Source organism: Opisthorchis viverrini (genome assembly GCF_000715545.1).
Source record: "Opisthorchis viverrini unplaced genomic scaffold opera_v5_343, whole genome shotgun sequence".
NCBI lineage: Eukaryota > Metazoa > Platyhelminthes > Trematoda > Opisthorchiida > Opisthorchiidae > Opisthorchis > Opisthorchis viverrini.
Genome location: NW_008751994.1, coordinates 23,995 through 47,428, shown reverse-complemented (window position 1 = coordinate 47,428; position 23,434 = coordinate 23,995). Strand labels below are relative to the sequence as shown.

The following is a 23,434-nucleotide window of genomic DNA, read 5'->3' as shown; positions in this document are numbered from 1 at the left end:
CGTATTGAACCAAAGTCACGAACAGAAATCATCACAACAAACTACAGGTGGCGGAGGAACGTAAAAGAGTGTGGCTCGTTTTGGGATGACCACTCGGTTGTTCGGATGTGGTCAGCCGTCGCATGGCAAACCAGAAAATGACGATCAAATTTTCTTAGTTCTGATCACGTTACGGTTGTTCTCAGAACGTTCAAAAGCATCCGATATGTGAGTGGGGATCCTTCTTGGGCATATAAATATCTGTTTTTTTTCTGCTATCGATGCAGAAGCCAAGTATGAATTGATTCAGCTCCACCGGCTCGATTTCACGTGGAGGTTTGGCTGTCGGACTTTGCTTGTATGCCTCGAGGGTGCAGAAGCGCACTTCTGTGTGGACCTTTGTTGTAAATTCCCTACCTCATTGCCGCTGCCTCTTGTCGTATAGTACAGCTTTCCAAGGAGTGACACAGTAGAGCAGCACTGTCACGAGTTCGTGGAATTTTATACGATCAGTTTGTCCTGCATGAATCGTCTTTTCGTTCGAGACGGTAACCACTGTTCACCTAGCCAAGTGCAAATCTCAAGTTGGAAAAAGGAGAGATTGCTCTGTTCAGGACTCCTGTCCTGGCGCAATTATCTGGTGAGTCCACATGATTCAAGTTCCGCTCCTGTTGATGCGCACCAACCAGAACCTCTACTCTATGTGTCTGATACCTGAGTGGATTTTCGCCTCTGAACAGAAATACCTGTTTGCGCTTGAGTGGTGTGTGGTGATCCCTGTTATCCAACCGGACATATTCGAGATGGAAGTATTTGTTATGCTGGATCAACTTTAGAAGAATCTCATTGACAAGGTTGACTTTTCCATGAATAAGTCGAGATGTTCGTGCATTACACATGCCTATACTAGGTGTCGGTGCTCGCAGTGGTAAAATGTTGTTTCCGTCTGGCCCACGCTTGAGGGTTAAAAGAGTCACGGATTCGAAAGGCTGCTAATATGTTACATGTTTTTTGTCCGTACTAGTGGACACAACGGTGAACGTCATCTTTCCTCTAGGATAGTAGAGAACTTTAGTTATGTGGGGGTGGAACAATATCTTTTAGGTCTGCAGGTAACCTACCTACACTTCTACGAGTTAGCTCAGTGGTTACGGTACGAACTTCGGACCCAACGCTGGTATCTCTACTGTTCCTGTCTTGGCTTGGGCCACCTGGTAATATCTTGGATTTCGTGCTTCCTTCAGGTGTCATGGCAGCTGGGAACCTAGAGTTTGTCACAGCTGAACAATTATTATTGTTATTTTATAACTTGTGCATAATCCAACCGTCAAAACAGATTGTGGAATGTTCACTTGCATACTTGCCTCAGAGAAGGATAATTACTGACACGACGGGGTCACTAATAAATCATCTGATGCCCTATGTTTGGTCCTAATATACCGTATGTTGCGGATCTACAATGACCAAATTTTGTCGCTCTTTTCCTGGAGAGTTAATCTCTGGTAGTCAAGCTGCCCAATACGGTAACTATACAGTGCTCACGGGTTTACTCGAAAAGTAGTTACGACTCTCCTTTTAAGCTAAGTCGCACAAGTGAAAGATGGACACTCGTAGACAAAAGCCTGTTGTTTTGGTTCCCAAATAACGGAATATCCAATAACATGTGAACTGGGTTGATAAGAACACTACATCTGGTGACGTGTGCGGCAATCCTACAAAGAGACGAATTTTCAGTGTCACTCTGTTAGTAACAAAATGTTGGTTCCATTATGGCAACATCTCTGGCCTGTACGAAATCAGACACCCGTGGTTCTATATGGTAAAGCCACTGAAGACATAAGCCAAAATGGGTGGGTGGCAAGTCAAACTACAGCCCATCAGTTGTCGCTCAGTAAGAAATGCACACTGTGGAACGTACTCCCTCCATCCGAGGTTAATATATATGTCGAATTTGCACATGTACACGTGCTTTGGCACCTGTGGTTTTCCACTGATCGAATATGATGAGAACCCTTGAACTCACCGGTTTGTTCGAAGTTCCTCTGCGTCTTAAACCCGTGGAAAAACCATGGATCATGTACTTTGAGAGGAATCGTTTGATGGGTTTGCCTTTTAGAGCGCCATCTCACCCTTGATTTTGACCTCGATTTATGGAATACCTCGAGTTCATTGGAACTGCGGGAAAAATAACTTTAAAACACATCAAAAGAGGACCTGCTTCGCCAAGGAAATCAATGTAACTGATTTTGAGGGTCATGAACCAGACCAATTTTAACATCACAATACTCTTTCTGGAATTAGGTATCTGCATGTGAGAACGTTGGTCGTAATAACGTTGCGTTTATCTATAATTAGTACCGCGCGAGAACTTTTGAGAAAATGTGTAGTCTCCGATCCATTAGCTCTCAACACAATCCTCCAAAGAACGGGATTCGCATACTCGGACTGCAAAACGAAAAAGATCCACCCATATTATGTCTCCGGAAAAGGAAACTAGTCTTTCTGATTTTGTTACCGCGTGTTTACATCTAGTCGTAAATTATTACTCACAACTGCTTCTAACCTAGGTCAGTCTAAAATTGATGATGAACCATTATCAAATACCGTAGTAACATACTAGTTCATCTTTGAAACGTCTGACTAACTTCCTGCATCTACCGAGTGGCAGGATGCGTGCCATAGACGTCTCACTATGATCATATTGCAGCATGTCGACATTGTCTTACTCAAGGAAGACAAAAGCCTCATAGATCACACATCTCAGTCTCCGGTTGCGTCAGGCCACGAGATCCAACGAACTGCATTACATTAGTTCACTACTCTCGATTAGTTCTGTGGTGTCTGTCCGGGAAATTTCATACGTTTTGTTTGGTATATAATTGCATTGGTACACCAATGTCGGTAGACTGGATCTCCAATTGGTCTGTGCATGATCAATCTGTTATTACTCCCACATTGCTAAAAACGTTCGATTTCCCAATGTGTGATGAGCTTTTCTGTTGCAATTAGAACAACTGAAAGCAGTTTGTTAATTTACCTATTTTGATCTTTACTACATGTTTCATGGTCGATTGTGTAAGAAATAGACTCATTCTGCAACTGTGTGGTTCTCATTGTATCATTGGGAGTAGTCCACATGTGCCGTATCACATTATTTCACTTGTATGAGGACTTACGTCATTGTCGTCCCATTCTCACAGTTCTCTGTATTTCTGTCACAATTTGCTCAAGTTGTGAACTACTGGTCAGCTCTCCAGCTAGAGTGAATGACTTTAATTCACGTTCTCGTTGTTCCCACTTAAGTCATCACATCTTCTTCGGGCACAGATTGTAACAAGACTGTTGGGTGGGTTTCGGTAGTCATCAAACTGATGTGCATTCTGCTCTTATCTCTGTCATTACGATGGGTCAAGAAAATACGTAGCGAAGGAGTAGAATAATCAGAACAGACTCACTACACTGGACCCAAACTATTGGGTAAAATGAAACCAACATGTTGATTGGTTAACTGCCTGTCAATGCTCGCTGTTTTTCTTTAGCGCGCAGTCGTTGCGTGCTGTCGATGTGTGAGTGGAAATGCGCCCTCGGGGTCACCTTCAGTTCGTTCAAGTGAATTTGGGTTTCAGATGGACTAGGTTGCACTTGATATGAATGTGACCATAAATGTCAACTACGAGGCACGTGTGTCTGATTGCCAGACACTATTTTTTTTTTAATTCAGATGGTCGCTTACGATCGATGAGCCTCAACAAGGATACAAGCTGTTTCGACCGCCCATCTGTATATTCTAGCTAGCTCTACTGACTGTCACACACCAGTGGGCGCTGCACTGCCGAGGACATCTGAAGGAACGTATGTATGTTTGCTGGTGGATAGACGAAACAGCATTGTTTCGTCACCACCGTAAGACAACTTATGGGCTCGAGGTAGCTCAGTGTTTAAAGCGCCAGCTTACGGATCGGAAGGTTTGTGGTTGAAGCCCAACCTCGGCATTTCGACTGCTTCTATATAGGCTTTGACCACCCGGGAGTATCCCAGCCCTTGTGCCTCCCGTTGACATAGCACCTACACACCGAAAGGGTGCTACGGCTGAACGATTTGATTTGAATGCAACTAAGTAACTGATTCAGCTTTTTAGTGACTCGTCCACAGGCGTTAGTTCCTGCATTTCGACAGCGCTTGGTCACTTGAACCCCGGCTTATCCTGACGGCAAACGAATTCTCTTTGTGCCTGTTTACATGATAGGGTGTTTTAGGCGGTACATACGCAAATTCGTTTATAAATAAAGGCCAATAAAGGTTCCATTCTCGTCTATGAATAACGTCACATGAGCGCGAAAACCGTCTACTTTTGCGGTTTGATGTGCTGATAGGCAGCACATAAAACCTACGCATGTCTTTCTCCAACCCTTGCTTTCGAGATTTGTGATTTGTGGACATGCTTTATCCGCTTACGGTTCGTTCGATTTTTGGAGACAGTTATTCTACCTCACCTTCCAACTGTATTATGGTCTTGAGGAGACCACGAAGGTGGATTACTGTGTTGAAACAATCTGTTGGTGGTGATCAGTGAGTATGCATGCTCCGCTGTTACACATCCGTTTTCGATTCCTCATTTTGCGAGATATTTACTGCGTTGAGTGAATTAACTATGATTCGCACTATCAGTATCGTCTTTCCGACAATTTAAAGGCTTGAGTAGTTGCGCTTCTGAAGAGAATATGGTTCATGTGTGGTACGTGACGCGTTCGTAAACCCCTTTGTTTAATATACTTGATCTCACCAGACTACGCTCATTTGCACACCAATTTGGTTTTAACGGAGACTCGACTGATTCCCAGCTGAATCTCTCGTTTATGACACTCTTCGACTGAATATGCTGCACAAGGCTGCCGTATGTTTCAGTTGGTACGGTATTCGATATGAATCGACACTACTCACCAGGGTGCTGAGAACTTTTCAACGGCTCACAATCGGTTTCGCCCCTCTTGGGGCTCATCAGGTAGGCACAGTCCCCGAGTTTCAGTCAACCCAACTTTTACAGAAATCTCGAAGTATGCTCTTGCGCACCTCAGTCTTATTTTAACGGGGCGCTTAACTGAATGCCAGCGAATGACCCTACAAGCTTGTGAGCAGTATTCTTCCAAGAACTGATTGATATCGTTTTCTAGGGTTATGGAGTGCTGTCACCCTTATCCTATCGACCGCAATAGGTCGGGGTCAATAGCCGAAGCAGAGCACGGATCCTTTGACGGCCTCACGTAGCGCAAGCGTTTCCTCAATATTTTATATTTTTACAGTTATTCACAGACTCAGTTGGTGCAGACAGTTGGTAGCCAGGAATGCAGCCACGCGCTGTTTCCGAGCCTCTATTTTGCAGCCATTGGTAGCCATTGCCGCTTCAGTCATTTAAGTTAGAACACTGCAGTTGACCGACGGATACGTTGTCAACAATACCCTCATCTGTATTGCACTTTTCTGTTATTCATTGGACGATTCGTCTAAAAGCTATGTTCAGGTCCGGTTGACACGCCTCCACAAACTGGACTATTTAGCATGACGTCTCAGTCAGAATGTACTTTTTCTGATGTTGCTTTACTACGGGGAGCTCTAAGAATAATTATCGATATGATCCGCTTTGAGTTCAGAAGAGCCCTGCTTCTGGAGCAAGCTGTCCGAACGAGTTCGTTTGTGATATCCGGATTGCCCATGCTTAGTGGCAATGTTAATTTGTGTAGTCGATTTCTTGCAAGTCTCTTATTCAATCTCGTTCAGCCCAATTGCAATCGCATATTCAGCTTGATTGCTCGTAATATCATACCTATGAAAGTTGATTGAAATTGTGGCTACTCTGAACATCTGCAGCTCAGCATGTGGCTTGAACATCCTGTTTAACATTGTGCCTCAAAGTCGCCTGATTTTCTTGTTGTTGCATTTTCTTTCGTATCTGCACAGTCCGATCACTTCCAACCTGATACTTTGCATTGCTGTTTTCATTGGTTACCATAGTGGAAGCCTATTTTTTTACCTTCTTTTTTTTGCATTTTTTTATAGTATCCGGATGATCTGATGAATTTCACCTACAGCCCTGACTTCGCCATTCGTGGTCTACATTATGACGTGAAAAAAGTACGTCTCGTTTTTCCTCGATCATTGTATTTATCTTGGGAGAATATAGCACAGGTGATTCGTTACTAGTGAACAACTGTATGTTTTTATCCGGTAGAACTTCTCTTTTTTGCTCTTTTGTTTATCCGTTTTGTATCTGACTTAAAGGTCATTATTCTTCCATGGTGCTTTGTTTGCGGTATTGTCTCAAGCAGTAGTATCTTTCAGACTGGTGAACAGTTTGTCCACCGTATAGAGACTTACCAGCGTGTTTTGGCACGGATCACAACTGTTCAACTATCTGACTTTGGTGGAGACTGATTCAGTATGGGAAAACCGTTTAGGTCGGATTGATAGGGCGATTTTCGAATACTAAACGGTGGAAAAGCTTCGAATGGAGACATCATTAGTGGCGAATTCTAGCAAATTACAGGTTGTCTCTTTTTCCTGAATAATGCATGGCGTTTTCGAAGACTGGAGGTCAAACAGCGTCCCTGTGGCAACTTCAGATGTGCTATTAGTCCGGTTTTCCATTTTCGATAAGACAGCCTGGTAATCTGTGGAGTCGATCACAATATTATCAGTCCATCTACTTTATCTAACTGAACAGGTAGACCACCAGTGTTTGTGAATATCTGCAGTTCGGCTTATACTATGTACACCCACAACTTCTTACTTACACTTTTCCAGGGCTATTTGATGAAGGTGGATGCCTATCATCACATCCAACTGGATACGGTCTATCGTGGCTTCACGCCGGTATCTTGTGAGGAGACCCTCGAGGTGTACAATGGAAGTCATTTGCCCAGCGATATTTTAAAGCAAAATACCCTTACTAGTTCTGCCCTCGCAATGCGCAGCTCATCCAAGGTCAGTGTTGTCTCTACCTGATACTGTGGTTTCCTAGTCAGTGCTTTCTATTGCCCCAGGTAACATATCACTCCCGTACGTCTTCTTCCAGGTCATGGAGGAGAGGTTTTGAAATCGGTAATGTACTGCATTTTGTAAATACTGGGCAGTTTTCGAAGTATTCCTTCTTGGTTACCTCTTGTAGGACAGTGTAGGCGTGTTCTCAGACTCCCGTCAGGACTGTCCAGCTTTCCAACCCTTGTTCGGAATCTGCAACAATGTGACTGTTATCAACATCTAGTGAGATCTGAACCCGAAAGACTTCGAAGTTATCAATGCAACAACAATTTGTTTCACGTGCACTTACTCTTACAGTCCCAAGCATGTGATCTACATTCGACCGGTGCCTCAAGCGTATTAGTGCCCTTGATTGGATAAAAATACTATTTGGATTAACCTTACAGACGACAGACACTACCCGATTGTCGGTATAGAATCACGTGAACACCGCTAGATAGCGATCAGCTTAGGATTATTCTTCCTTCGATGCAATGGAACTAATGCAGGGCCAGATGGCGTAACGCGAACAAATGTGGTTGTTCCTGAGTCTCTTTAATTCATAATAAATAATAGATTCTCTGGTCTTTCGTGTCATGCACAGTTTGTGATTGCGATCAGTACGTCGCTAGTCTGGGTGAGACGTCCCTTGCAGTGGGTTCATACCGGTTTCAACCGGGTTTATGATACGGTTCACGCCGTGCTGCTGGGGACGATTTTGTAAGTTCAGGTATTGTGCAGCGTCCACTGAGCTAGACAGCTTAGTTGCAAACGTTTCATCACCAATCTAGGTGGCTTGATCATTACTCCAGTTGTTGTGCCGTAGGTAGCAGCATGTGTGTGTGTTGATGTGCTTGCTTCTAGCCTGGGCGGTTCGACGGTCGTGGTGTTGGACATTTCGGTCTGCGTCCTCATTAATCGATGTCCATGTATTTGAAATAGGACTCTCCTACTCCAGCCTGTTGGTCAGTGTTCGAGTGAGCTCTCGCCTTGGCGTCTGAATTTCCCGTCTTGAAATACGTTGATCATTCCAATTTTCAGTTTCGTTCGGACGATCCTTTGCGTGTACTGGTGCATGGAAAGGGTTCCGTTTGGACTTGCTGATTAACCGAATTTGTCATAAACTACCAGTGGTTTCCATCCTGTGTCTCCTTCTTCCAAAATTTATATCTCCCCAAAACTGGATTTGTGCCCTTGGTCTTAATCAAGGATACAGAATTATATTCTGATGGCTGTGTTACATTCTTTTGTTTACATACATTGCCCTCTCACTTTCTCCACCATGGTACTTGTTACAGACGCTTTAGTTTATCTGACGTGCTACACTATTTCTATTGTTTTGTTGTCGTCGCCCAATCATCGCTGTTCTCTTTTGTTTCGGAAACTACTTCCGTCATAACCAAACCATTCTATGTGGAAGAGAAATAATATACTAGCAGATTGAGTTACGATTGAATGTGCGTTCAGTACTAACCAGTTTGCGACCGTTCTCCTTTCATGTTATGTTTCATTTCCGATAACCACTAACGATGGTCCCTTTGGTTTGAACCAGTTCATTTGACGCTACGTACCGTCCTTGGCGAATTTTTGTCGTACTACATTGGTTCGAGGAATCAGGCTTTCTGCCGCGCGCTGTGGGGACAGAAGAACTCAGCGCGATCTGTTCAAACAGTTCATTGCAAGAAAACGTGAGATTGAAATGGGCGGTGGTCTCTTAAGTCAGGAGAATCGTTATAGTTGAATACCCAGAATGTGAAGGACACTGAACAAATCAAACCGAGCCTGAAAAGCGTTCTCTTAACTTGTCATTTAAGCAAGTCAATATAGAGCAGTCACTCAGAGGCAGTGGCTGTGTTCACAAAGATGAATGAAACGGTAACATCACACGCAATGGGGACAGCATTGGTTCACCAGAACACAGCTTGGTAGTAGCAGTAGTAGTGACTCAGAGCTCGACAATGAGCTGGCGATTGTAAAAAAAATCGGTCGTTTGGCGACTATCGTCAGCAAGGTAACGGTGTGGCTGTCTTCATTGAATCTATACCGACGATTTCTGAGGCACTGACAGCCTTGAAGGCTGAAGAGCAGCTGCCTGGCGACGTTAGATCACATAACTATTGATAAACCAGTAAGTAAGATGAGACGATGATGAGGATCAGTTGGGTCGCATCACTTTGCAAATGTGTGAAAGTGGAACTTAATCCTTGTAGAGAGTAAGGTTTGAAGGTGATAGTTGCAAGTTCAAGCGCAAGTCTTTAGAGCACTTAGAAAGATGTTATCAATCCCTGGGGGACTGCATACATTAGAGACCGCAAGGCTTAAACGTTTCAAACATCACGGGAGATTCAGCTGGGTTTCAGGTGAGTCTCTCGCCAAAACCAAGTTGGTGTGTAAATGAGTGTATTTCGCTAATGATGGGGAAACAGTTTGACTAGATATGGATGATGAAAACAGCTTGGAAAAGATCCAAAATTTTCTCTTAAGGGACGAATCTTGCCGCGCTATAATCATGATATCGACAAGGTACTTACGGATAACAGATTTGACGGTACCACAAACTGAGCTGATTACTGAAAAAATAAACAATAATTTGTCAGCCCTTCATTTGACAAAGTTTGTTTTAGCTTTACGCGGACATTCTTTACGGGACTAAGACGGCGAACAACGGTGATGCCAATGGTTTGACATAAGGTCGTTCTTCTTCAGAGCCTGCGGGAGACCATGATTGAGCCGTGTGGAATAAATATCTGATCGAGTTTGAACGGGCCTGGGATTGTCTTCATAAAAACCCCTCAGGTCATCAGAAACTACATAATTGTTGTTCATAGCACCGATGCAGCCACGACTAATTCCGAAATGTCCTGTGTGTGATGGACATCGATGGAACACTTGTTCAGCGGGGGGTGAAAAGCCAGATGGAAAAACGAATGAAACACGGTTTGGGGAAAATTTCGAGATCATCACAAGTCCAAGAACAGGGTTTTTTGGGGATACGTGGTTGGAACAGAATAAACCGAGGGAAAACATGGAGAACTGGAAGGGATTTGCTGCGCAACGCGTCAACACATTAAAGAATGAAACAAGTCTTTTTTGTGTGTAAACATTGGATTTGCCAGCGTTGCTGTTTTCAGCGATGGAATACGAACGTGGATTCGGTTGACTCACAAGTTGGCTTAGAGACCGGCACAGAGGGAACCGCTAGACAATTGGTGAACTTTGACCTCGTGGTCTGATGATCAAGACCATAACGATCAACTTAAACTCATTCGAGCAGCTGTCTACGGAGAACGAATGAACCTACTCACGGACACCGAAGAACGAAGTTGGATCCGGACGAGAGTTCCTTGTGAAATACAAAGCCTTGGGTTTCGATCGGAAAAAGGGCGCTTGGACTACGTGCCGACAGAAGGCGGTGCGCATTGTTGCCGTTGCAGTTAACCTCCTAGTCTTGGGAGAGTGATCCATTTGACTTCCTGTAGAGGGACTTGTGTGCGTCCTTTTGTTTGTAAAGACAACCTAGTTGTGGAATTTCCGAACAGTGAGTGATGGTACTTTCTTGGGTGGTTAGCACTTCACCAGAGGGCAATCTTGCAGGTCAAACATTTGCCATGCCAAAATCCGAAAAACATATACATACATCTGTCGCTCTATTTTCGCCATGTGATTTCATTTTAAACTTGTGAATTCCTTCTGTTTTGTGGGGAAGTCTGGTGAAACCTCGTTTTCAGTATCGATCTGAATGTCATGAGGTGGAATCCAGTCACCTTGTGGCTTAGAAATTTGTGCTATATCAGGTGCCAGAAGGAGCCGACGCTTCTTTTTGAAACGGATTGTCTATTCCGGACTGTTTTGATGGGCTTACATTCCAAAAAGTATGCGTTCTGTGTTTATCCTTTCGTTGTATGTATGGAGCTATTGTCCATCCATTCTGAGATAGTAAACCGGTACATCGTGTGCTGATTGCTCACTCCTCTGGGCGTGCGTGACCCAACACACCGATTGATACATCGATTGCGCAAGTGGAGGCATGCTTACCAGAATAAGCGAATGAAATGCCGAACAACCGCGTAAACCTGGTCAAACCACATGAAAGTAAACGGTTCTCCTGAATAGAATGAATTTAAGCTTGAAAAAGGAAATCGCCATTTACGAGAGAGCATATCCTGTAGGTTTCTTGCTATTAGTCTGCTGTGTCATCTAAACATAAGATTGCGTTGTTGAGGCAGTCGATCAAACGTCTGTTCAATTCAATGGTGACTGGGAAAGAATTGGTGGGAATGCGGGAAAGACCAATAGATTTACCCAGACCGGATGTTGCGCTATGTGTATTTCTGCAGCAAGCAAACAAAGGTGACTCCATTTTTTGACTGACTTCCGGAACACATGCACCCAGTACCCATAGTTTATGACGAACTGGGAAATCCGACCAACTCGTGCCACATCTTCGTTGATAACAATGATTAAACACTTCTTAACTACATAAGTTCCCTCCCGAAGGACATTTTGTTTCCATTACTCAGAACCCACTGCACATTCTCCTGGTCTTGTCATATAGAATTGGCAACACCTAACCTTGTTGACATTTGACTCGAGCAGAACGAATGTGTGTAGTATCAGGATGGTAGACAGCTCATTGTATTGCCCGGAGAGGCACCATCACCTAGCTTCTAGGAGGTTTATATGGTTCACATCTCCGAATGTCTCCGTCGAGTTGCTACTCCTACATCAAAAAGATAGTAGAATCCGTTTTGTAGTGAAAATCGCAGGGATGAATAAAAATTGCTTCTCGACACTGAGGTGCACTTACTCTCCTTGTTCTTTTAACAGGAAGCTTCTGACGCAGTTTCATATTCACGTAAAAATCTATTCTGCTCGTTCTGTGTATCTGCCCCTCATCCGACTGTTCAGTTGTCTATGCCTTCTTCCAGCGCAACTGTTTATCGGTGCTACAACTGCATGTGAGTGCCGAAAATCAGTGGAAGATGGTTGTTAATCCGAATAATAAAAATGTAGGATTGGAGCATTCCACATATGTTTGAGTTCAAAACCGTCGTTCACACAAAGTCTGGTAGTGAGATGAGATAGTTTTCTACTTGGTTCGGTTAAATAGCCAACTACTTGCGGATCAACCACAGGGCCCTGGTAGGCGTTTGTGGTTGAGCCTCAGAGTCCTTCCAACGACTCCATCAGGGATTGAGGTTACAAGCAATTAATATTCCCGAAGTCTCAACTTAGACGTTATGGTTGGCGACAGATGGATGTCGGATACTTTCTGGTCATTTGGCATGCTGACCTGTATGAAAATCGTCGCTTTTCACATTTTTTCAACTTAATGGTCTGTTCAAATGTGCGTCATTAATTAATTCTCAGCGGTGCTCTGTTACTCTCCGTGGACGTTTACACTGAAAACCACTGGCTACCCACCATCAGGCTCTGGTCTCGTCACTCGTTCTGGTTAGTAGGAGATGTCATTCCATATGTGTGGTACATCACAATATCTACCACGGTGAACCTTATGGTACACGGTTGTGGTCGGTATTTTGTTCTGCAGTTTAGTCATTTTTATCGTAAGATTTGAAACACTGAAAAAGCAAACAGGAGATGAAATAGACTTATGTAGCTCAATGAGCATTGGTTTTAAATGATGAGTTGTTCAGCTCCCTTCTGAAGGCCTTCAAGCAGTTTTGCAAGCCCTTTTGTTCATGTGTCGACGGTGTCGACTAAGCTCCTGAACGTGCCTTTCGGATGTTTACACTGCACATCTTGTGTGTATCGCGCGGATTTTCGCCTGGCGACAACTGGGGCCGGTGCGTTGTAAGACAATTTTCTGGCGCTTCTGTTGCAAGACGGGATCCTATTGCTGCTTTTCGCTGATGCACTGTTCGCTAGCTCTGGGCTAGCGAGTTACACGCTGTAGTGCAGCCAGAATAATGAGTGTATTGAATTCGCAAAATTCACTCATTTTCAAACTAATTTGGCTATAAAGTGAGACGCAGCTAAATCCAGGCTGATCTCCAATTCAATGTGTTTTACACAGGCCACATCATGTTTCACTTGATGTGAAATTGGATATATCCCTGTGTACGTTCCTGACGAATCACACCACTCCTGAGTATGTGGCACCCACAGTGAAGCTTCTTTCAAATTCACCTATGAAATTTCCATGATAATTTATACCAACTTCACAGCAGGATTTCAGTTTGTTCCCGACAATCCTTTTTAGGATTATGGCGGATATTTCCATTCAGTCTGTGTAAGAAGACACGGAATCATGTGACGGTGACCTTTTTGGGCTTGACTCTGTATCCTCCATAGATTCCCGCCTTTCCCCAGTTTTCATCCTAGTTGTATATTGACCATAACTCTCTAGATGTCTTCGATGATGCATTCCCATTTCTTTCTCCTTTTTCCATCAGCACCCTCTCATGTTCCAGCTAATGGACTTCTTCACGATACCAGAATTCTATCTACTTTCGTCCATTATCGAGGTAGGTAATTCTAAACATGCGTTTTCACATATTTGTCCCCTTGTCTTACCCAATCGCCCAATACACCGTATTAATCGTTCAGTTCCTGTGCCCTTTCGATGCGTAGTTGCTGTGCAATTCCCGGCTTTTTTCATATCGGTGTTGTCGCTAATTGATAAACCTGTACGTACCGTGATCACAGCGAATACACTAGAAAATGTGCACTTGAAGGCATGCGACATAGCGTATGGTACATAGAAAGTGAATGACACTATGTAAAGAAATTGGACCCATTCACCGTGGTGTAGATGTAATTACGTCGCGTGCGCCGTTGCCTAGCTAGAGTTCGCCTATCGTTGTGCGCGGGGCTTACGTCGGGCGAGATTCGCAAGGTACTCTGGGTCACTGCCGCTGATGGTGCCTTACTTCAGTAGGATACTCAGGTGTGTTTAGTCTAATTCTGCCCAAGCGTGTAGGCCCCATTCTTATTGATGGTTTTCCTTGAGGATATGGGGGTTTTTCGTACCCAGTACGTACCCTTCTCCTTCTGCTCCACTTTTTGCTAAGTCCCACAGAGACAATCCGTTGATGTTGAACCAAACCACTTCTTATTTACCTAACACTATTTTACATTCTTGACCTGTTTTGCGAATATGCAGGCATGCGGCCTGCTGTAATTACGGAATATCTCCTCTACAAATTATTCGTTTTGATTTCGTAAACGTTGCCTACCGTCAGCGGCAGCCCTCCTGTGACCTCACAATACTCAGCGTTCTTTTATTCACTCCCCCCTGATTGTTAGCATTGGATAAGGCATCACTGGGTAAGCTGGGATAATTTATGCATAAAAGGCGTTGGTTCAGCGCGCTGGTTTGCAATGATACTTATTTCAAGCTCCTTATTTCATCTGGCTGCATGTTTTCCAATGCTGTTACGAGTGCTACATCTACAGGTGTATGTTTTGCGTTGACGATTGATGAAAGTAAAAGAACTGTTGAGATCTCATCTCGGACTGTGTTCTCAGGTTCCGAATGAAATGCATTGAGGACACCAGATACTTCAACTATTCCCACATGACTTGACGGTTAAAAGTCATCAGTTGGGTATATTGAAGGTTTCAAAACTGCTCCCCTTTTCCCCTCCGTTCTTATTACCTCGCGTGTAGCCCGCGTAAACGCCGTTCAGTTGGCTGCACACACACGGCCACATGTCGCATTATCTATCGTGCGCAAGTATGCAGTTCGATCGGAAAGACACATCCGGAGGCACGTACCAGCCCATGTTTAATATGCGGTCACGTATTTTCTATATATGCCCATTCATAGTGGTCACATTCGCAATGCATCACCCATCCTCAAAGCTTGTGCACATATTCTCGGTGGGCCGTTAGCTCGGGCATCGTAACAAACCCGTTTAGTGTCAGATTAATGGAATGCATCAAGGGAAAGCTTTTCCCATTGAGCCACCCACTTGTGAACTACACAACTGCTTTACTTGTGTGTTAACACATGGCACCCTTTTTGCTCACAGCCCAAAAGTATCAAGCATAAGCAAGACCATTCTCACTGGTGCAAATCTTGATACAAAAATGGATGCGCAGTGTTTTAACTACGCAGTATACGGCAATTTGATCATAGGGAGATCTATAACGGATGAGCAGAAACATGTTGAACTTCAGGAAAACCAGTAGGCGAGTGGCTGAGTTGCATTTCAACCGATTCATAGTTTCTTGATACCTATCACAGGAAAATGCGAAGCTTCTTCGGGAAACACTAATTTGGTTCGAACGGGGACTGTGCTTCTCTTATAAGTCCCAAGAAAGGAGAAACCAGTCATGGGCAAATTTATTAGTACGGTGCCACGTTCATCCAGTGTTTCTTCTTTTGAGATCACCACCTTTCATCCATTCAACTGATACAGCGAGAAGATGGAGGCACATAACGTCAACACTTTATTTTCATCCCTTCAGCTGCAGGACTAAGAACACTCATGATACATCGTGTTTTCCTACTTAGGATTTAAACTTCTACCTAATTACCGCAATAAAGTGTTGAGATCCCGCAGTCTTTGTCCCCTTCCGTGTGTGTATTCCTTTCTCCTGGATCACAGGTTGCGTCACGCGAGACGCCATAGATCATGGTTTCGCCATTGTGTCCAATCTTACTGCTTCATCATCGTCATCGATAGCAGTACATCAGCAATCAGTAGTGGCGTACATACGTGAGGAAGCAATACTTTAGTTATGAGTATAAAGAGAGGGGGAAAATGGGGCCTTTGTTACAGAGCCCTTCCTCCTTTCGGAAATCGATAAAATGTAAAGCACACTCACTTCGGAGGAACAGTTGGATAAATACATATCACCGTCACGTCAGAGTAGCAGTGGGACTGACCCAGCCAACAAGAACATGAGATACAACGACAGGCAAACCTCAGCTAGGCAGTGCAACTAGAAAGTGATTGGAATCAGTTAAAGTCCGTGTCCCGTGGAGTTTCTAATCTGCGAAAATGATCACATGTACCCCAACGAATCCCAGAGATGTAGTAGTTGTCGTTTCGCGCGTCCGTGTCTTTTTTCCTCTGATCTTTATCTAGTATGACTTCGAAGACGATGGTTGGTTACATATGATACACGTCTGAATAACCTTAGTCCGGTGGGCCTTATTTATTGCTCTAGTGATTCTAATTCGCTACCAAGCGCTCATTTATGCAGTGCATGCTTGTGTGCGTCCTTTGGGGTATCGGCTACTGTTACGAATGCAGCCGCGCTCTGAGCTTTGAGGTTTTTGGGGCTTCATATCGGAGGGGCCACGACCATAAAGCAAGACTTCTACCATACCTATCTTACGAAGCTTCAATAAACCTCGTTTTTGACGCCACAAATGACGCGACTTAGCAAATCTTTAGTGTCAGAAAAGCTAACAGCCATGTGCAACATGGTTGACAGTTTTGCATCGGGTGCTACTTTTGTATAAAGATACTCTGGCTGGTTGACCTTATTTGTGTACAGCCTGTTGGTTCAGAACCTCTTTTCAAATAAGTTATAGCAGTTCAGTCAAAGCATAAAACAGAGATAATGCTGATGGACGCTCATTTGACCTAGCGTTTAACACTATAATCTGGGAGATTCTAAGCTGGTAGACCGCGGTTCAGTTTGAGTGGACCTAATGAGAGACATAGGTACACGGGCGTCTTGGTTCTTCTCACCTTATTGTAGACAATGTCCCATTAAGTGCCATGACTTGTGGAAATACTATTAATTGGTGTATTTCAAAGTGACCATTCTTCCTTTCACAGTGCGCATTCTTCAGTGAGCTCCCATTGCTGTTTGTTTGCTTTCGGTTCCATCGATCTGTGCAACTATTGTATTCCCTCTGTGTTTAGAGTCGCGTAAATGTCATCTTCTTTCTTTATCCAGCTTTTCGAACGGCAGAAGATTAAGTATCAGCCCATCAACGTTTACCAGGACGTTTCGGTACGTTTGTCCATAAATGCAAGTCTGTCCGGTTGCGTGATCTGTTGTAGTTTGCGGTTGTTCGGTTTGTGGTTATTTTCACATATTTTCCCGGTTTTATTGCCTCCACAGCTGACGGACTATTTTACGGACATTAGCGAAATACACTCGTTTGCCAAAAAATGGGTTTTGCAAGAGACTCACCTGGAACCCAGCTGGATCTCTCGTTTATGATGTTTCTAAACAACAATGTACTGCACCAGGCCGCCCGATCTTTCAGTTGCTACGATATTCGAGGTATCGCGATACATGTATAGACATAATGCTTAGAAACATAAATGAGATTCAGCTTGGTCTCTCGCAAAGCCACATTTGTGTGCAAATGAGTGTATTTCGCTAATTTCGTGCAATTTGGTTTCAAGTAGAACATAAGGTCGACGGAAACTCGGGAACTGCGCTTACCTGATAAGCGCTAAGAAGTGCGAAACCGATTGTGGGCTGTATTAGAGTTTTCAGCAACTTTATGAGTTGTGTATTACATCTATTTCACGGACACTTGAATCACGTGATCTCCAAGTGCGGAGGAGGGGCTGAAGAAACGCTCTATGTAAGATGATGCTACTGATGAGTAGGTGTGTATAGTAGAACCTTATTTCTTGAATGGGAGCCCAAGTGCACTCTGCAAACAAAGACGCATATGTACATCTGTGCCAAGTAGAGCAATAATTTGAAGTTGTGGAAACTCATACAGTCGATATGCAGCACAGAATAAATAAGATGAAGACCCCTTGATGTTTAGAAGACGATAGTACTTGTTTCCGCGTCCAGGCATCAAGTCAAGTGCTCTCTTTGCAGATGTTTCCGTTAGTAGCTGTAGGCAGCCAGTCTTCGGCAGCCCATTCTGAGAATCGAATTCAAGGAAACTAACCAGCCTGACACCTTGGGATGACATACTCTTCCTCTAGCTTCGTTCTGGCTCCTCCTACATCTTCATTTGTACTTACCGTTTTCCATCAGTCCGATCGCCTTGGTTGTGTTGTTTTCGCACATGGTATCGAAGCAATGTTTGAAAGCAATGGTTTGAAACAATCAACTTGCTGCATGTAGCCTTCCGTTCGCGTAACGCAATCGCCTCGTCAAAGATTGTGCACCAACAACTTAGCCACTATTATGCACATCAAGACTGGCAGTACTTTCGTGTGAATGTTTGAAACGAGGTCCCGGTAGAAATTTTTACCGCACACTTTTACTGATGAAATGCTGCGACCCTGCCACAAGTAGGGAATTCGTACCTGAATTTACTGCTACAGTGATATAACAGTCCAGCTTAAGAAGCAACGCCCTCCGGGGTTGCTTGGTTTTTCGCTTCATCCTCTTGAAGGAGATACTGAAGTTTATGGGACCTCAAGTTGGACTGTCTTTTCAGCAGTCAGCCAAACGATGGAATACCATCCTTAACAGTAACCAGTAATTACTGATTGCTGGCCTTTGATTGCGTCTCAAAAAACCAGCTTCCATAAATCCGCCACAATATTAGCCGTCTACGCGACTGAACCCTGAGGCATCCTCATCGCTGCGTGTTCCGTTGAAACACATCACAAACTGGTCGTCGGGTTGTTCGCTCAGCTTGACAATTCGATTACAAGCGTTTCATCACCAATCGAGGTGACATCATCAGTGTGTTGTTCGGGAGCGTGGTGGTTCCTAGCGATGGGTTGGTGGTTGTTCACAATCAATGCAAACATCTTCCAGTGGATCACTGCCATGTCACACGGGCCGTCCATCAGGGAAGTGCACACGACGTTGCGAAACGGATGAACGCAACTCAACATTCTAGAGTGTACATTCGGCCGTTGTTTGTCAGGGCTTATTGTTGACAATAATAGGGCCCAGTAACATTAGTGGGAGCTATCGCTTCAGACAAAGTGGCTTCGCTTGTACTAAGGTCTGTAGTTTCTGGTACAAATCTCCTGTATGGCACTGCCAGAGCTGACCGTCATTAAGAGGATTGAAAACGTCTTGCTTTCGGAAGTAGTTTCAAATTGATTCAAATGTGCAATCCACCTTCCTTTGTACACCAGCGGTTGAGCAGCGTGTTTTTCGGTGAACGGTGGATCAATGGCTGCATTTTCCTGGATGCCTCATGGGTGAAAATCTAGAGGCTTTGTTGCGCTTCTCTGCTTAACAAAGGATACGTTTTCGACCGTTAATGCTACGAATGGTTGCGCTTTCTTGTGTAATACTGAACTAAAGATGGTCTATATCCGGTGTCGGTGTCTTGTAATTATCATTCCAATTATTCGAATTATTCGAAATACACAGTAGCGCGAAAGTGCACCAAATTTCAAAAACACCGTAATACTCAACTCCATCCCCTGACTCTACTTGTTTCCTGGCGACTTTAGTTGCCGAAATGAAACCGGTCTGTACCACGGTCATGAAACCGTTGCCCCTTTGAATCACTTTCGTATATCAACTGGTTAGTCCATTGATCTTGAGGTGAATCACTGTCGGGTAGACATCTAGACATGTCTCTCCCCTGTTTTTGTTTTCAGTCTTCCGTTTCTCGAGTCCACAAATCCGGCCTACTTGGTTTGAATATTATGGCCAATCCAGGTGAGCGCTAATTTCCTCTTCGTTCATTTGGCTGACAGAGCGACACATTTATCGTGACCCCCATTTGGCGGCCTTTCTTAACAAACTGGTTACGGACGGGAGGAAATTGTTCCTCATTTCAAACAGTTCTGCAGCTTTCATGTGAGTACATTTCCTTTTCCTCTGTTGCTGTTCTCTTGTGTGTGATTGTCAGTTAAGCAGTTCTTGCATCTGTGTAATTCCTATGTGACATTCCTTTCCCATCCTTTTCTCAATTCAGTGATCGCGGAATGCGGTTCCTAATCGGGGAGGATTGGCGAGAATTGTTCGATGTGATTATCTCGCGGGCCAACAAGCCGTTGTTTTTTCAACAAAGTGCGAAGTAAGCTGTCTAACGTGTTTCCGATAGTAGGTACTTGTTAGATTTAGATGTGCTGAAAGCCATTCTGCCTGTGCATCCGCCTGCAAACACACATTGAAACGCAGCAAGGTTGATGCATCTGTCCGGGAAGTGTGTACATTTTCCCCAACAGGATACACGCAGTCGTTAATATGTGGATGCACGCTACACCTGATTCGCTTGTTTTTCGCCTTTAGTACATACTAACGGAGCAAGCATGTTTTGTTATCTGACGCATACCCGTAACCCTTTCGTTTTTTATTCTTCTTAGTATCGCGTTTGCTAATCCAAGGCGGGGAACGACCCTCGAAAAGTTATAATCACGTATGTACGGAATCACACTTGCCCGTATTACTAATTACTTGGGTTACTAGTGTAACGGCGGACGCTACTGATGAGCATGCGAGTAGTCTTCTCGTAGCTCCGCTTCGCGTCTATTGGAAAGTGGGGATTATTACGAAATTTGTGGAGCTGCTTTGCAGCATTCGTTTACAATTGTGTGATGGCCGATGTTTATCTAGGAGGGTTCAAGAAGAAGACGGATATTCAGTCTCTTTAAAAAAAGATGAGAGGTTAACTTTCCTGTCCGATATTTATTTGGTGTTTCCTAATAAACAACCCCGCGGCAAAGGCTTTCCTCCTTTCGTTTGGTGCCGTGACCAAGATACGAATGAAGATCCCGTGGCCACTATCTTTTGAGGATGGGGATGTGCGAACTTTTTTGGAGGATTTCGAGGAGTTTGCGGAGGCGGCTGGACTGGAGACTGACCAGAGTAAGTTGGCGGCACTGAAGAATCTCAGGGGCCGGGCGAAGGCGGCCCTGGACGTGGCCAGAAGGGGCCCTCGAAAGATGGACTGGGCCGCCGCGAAGGAAGCTCTTGCATCGGAGCTCGACACAGTTACAAACTATCGGACAGGAAAGTTAACCTCTCATCTGCACCTTTTTTTTAAAGAAAACTAAAAATCTGTCTTCTTCTTGAACTCTCTTGGATATTCATTGACTATGACGCAATTGTAACCGAATGCTGCAAAGCAGTTCCACAAATTTCGTAATAAACCCCACCTCCAATAAACGCGAAGGGGAGCTACGAGGAAACAGACTACTCGCACGCCTCATCAGTAGTATCCGCCGTTACACCAATAGTCCCATCATGAGACGCTACCGTGAGTCGTTTTCAGCAGAGAACACTATTGAATGGGGCCACGATCTCTATATCCCCATGATGTGGTACGTTGTACCCATTCTGGAGAGTGTGCCCACGCTATCTGGAATGTTTGTTAGGTGTTATCTGAGGACCATCTCAATTTCGGAAAGAGAAATCTAGTAGAATCAAAGAGCATGGAAATCAAGTGTGCTAATGATGTTTCGCCTCATACACAGAAAAGAATCCAGTTTTTGATGGAACGATCTTAGGTAACTAACTAACATGCACGCAGAACCAGCGTCTTGACTGTTGGTAAATGTTTTCAATAACAGTTCCCTTGACCATTTGTCTTCCATTCAACCTACTCAGTTCGAGTCATGGTCTGTCATTTTCTGACATATTGGTGCGTCATTTTGCCACCAAATCACATTCGGATAATCCCTCACCAACATGATTGAAGGATGGTTCTAATTATCCTGTGTTAACGGGGTTTTACCTAACTTGAGGGCAAGTATGCTTTGAAAAGATTTATATGAGACAGATGTTCCATAGGCCTTCAAGCCCCATTCTAGTCGTAATATTGTTATTGACTCTAACTATGCTGCAGCTTGGCGAAAGGTTTGGGAAGGCAAGTGATGACATTACAACATGATCGCTCTGAAACTGAGCGCCTTCCAGACTGGAATCCGCATGTTTTTTTGGACACCTCACAGAGCATGGTTGGTAATCGATTCCGGCGATGGGCGTGCTGTTGGGCTTTAGCCAGATAGTCTAAGCTAAAGTTTGTCGTTCTTTTTGTGCAGGACTTGTGCCAGATGGTCTCTGCAAAAGACTTTGGGTCGATCTCGCTGACTGCAGCATATTTTGGCGTAACCAGTAACCGGAGCACTTAAATGATATTTTCGCCGTCTGATCTGGAATTTCTTTTCACACCTGGTGGATTTCGCAATAACATAAGGTTGACGGAAACTCGGGAATTGCGCCTGCGTGATGGGCCCCAAGAAGAGCGCAACCGGATGTAGGCTGTCGAAGAGCCCTCGGTAAATTATTACGTACATACAACGTATCGTGATATCTCTAAAATCTTACTAACTGAAACGTGAGGCGAACTGGCGCAGCACATCCAGTTGCTTAAAAACATCATAAACGAGAGACTCAACTTGGTTCCATTTTCGTGTTGTTATCTACATCCAATGAATCGAAGTCATATGGTCGTGTGTAGAATATACAGGTTGTCGACTGGTGGTCTAAGAGCTCAACCCTCCCACCGATTGGACGCATGGATTATGGTCACCGAATGAAGAACACATCTGACTCATCATCTCGCGTGAAGACAACATTTTCTTCACATTCCCTTCAAAACTCATTCTTATTAATTCTGTATCTCACGACCGTCCGGACAGGCTTGTTTTATCCTGCCTAGGACAGCTGACACTTCGGTGTGATTGTGCTTCATACTGGCTTCTTTAGTTGAATGTGAATACGCTGCGGGAAGGGAGGTATCTCACCTTGGTTTTTTTTTGTTCCACATCCTAAGAGCCAAGCAATGAACCATGGAAAAAACCGCGCGATTGGCTTCTATGCTTTGGAGGTGGTTGTTTCATCTTCCAGGCAACTGAATGTGCTGCACCAGGCTGCCTCGTGTTTCAGTCGCTAGGATATTCGAGATATCGCGATACGTGTATATTCGTAGTGCACTACTCATAAGGTGGTCTGTTGACTCTTTCCTGTATGTTTGCGTTTGTTTGGAACCAAACGATTTAGTGTGTGCTTTATTCCCGGGTTGGCAGCTACTATACGAAACTAGCCGTTGCAGTTTCCAAAAAAATGCAGCCGTAACACCTCTGTGAAATACTAACGGTATTTTGCGTTTTTGGTTTCGCCAAATGAAACGAAGAGGAGGAAAAGGCGCAAGTATTCTTGGATGAACTGATCAAAGTCATCCCGTCCTTTGGTATGCACTTTGCACCCACAAAGTGTAAGGTCATGCTTGTGGACGTGCAGTCACTGAACACGCCATTTACGATCCATGGAGAGGCACTGGAAGTTGTGGAGCGTTTTACGTATCTTGGAAGTTGTATTAGTTCTGATTGTAGTGTAACAGATGAGGTGAATGCACGAATCTGCAAGGCTCGGGCCGCGTTTGCTAACTTGAGACACCTATGGCGTCAGGGTGGTTTATCCCTGAATCTGAAGGGACGTATGTATCAAGTAGGTACAGGTACGGGTTGTTTTGTTGTATGGCTGTGAGACTTGGCCTATTCGAGCAGCGGACCTGAGACGTCTTCAGGTGTTCGACAATCGTTGTCTCAGAACCATAGCTCGTGTGGGTTGGTGTCGGCGAATCCGTAACGAGGCAGTTAGAAAGCGTGTTTTCGGTTGT

At 44.2% G+C, this 23,434-nt stretch overlaps 2 protein-coding genes across 2 annotated transcripts in view; one reads left to right on the top strand and one right to left on the bottom strand.

Annotated features, from left to right (window-relative positions):
• The window catches only part of T265_15055 (hypothetical protein), a gene marked incomplete at both ends in the record, with an annotated part of 50,931 nt that overhangs the window by 7,814 nt on the left and 19,683 nt on the right, over positions 1-23,434 (top strand). Inside the window, 7 exons of the mRNA XM_009176408.1 lie at positions 6,034-6,108; positions 6,778-6,957; positions 13,410-13,481; positions 16,876-16,932; positions 19,467-19,527; positions 19,566-19,668; positions 19,787-19,888. Coding sequence (XP_009174672.1) covers positions 6,034-6,108; positions 6,778-6,957; positions 13,410-13,481; positions 16,876-16,932; positions 19,467-19,527; positions 19,566-19,668; positions 19,787-19,888 — 650 coding nt within the window. The remainder of the gene's footprint in view (positions 1-6,033; positions 6,109-6,777; positions 6,958-13,409; positions 13,482-16,875; positions 16,933-19,466; positions 19,528-19,565; positions 19,669-19,786; positions 19,889-23,434) is intronic.
• The window catches only part of T265_10117 (hypothetical protein), a gene marked incomplete at both ends in the record, with an annotated part of 16,182 nt that continues 13,171 nt past the window's right edge, over positions 20,424-23,434 (bottom strand). Inside the window, one exon of the mRNA XM_009176393.1 lies at positions 20,424-20,459. Within this exon, the coding sequence (XP_009174657.1) occupies positions 20,424-20,459 (36 nt within the window). The remainder of the gene's footprint in view (positions 20,460-23,434) is intronic.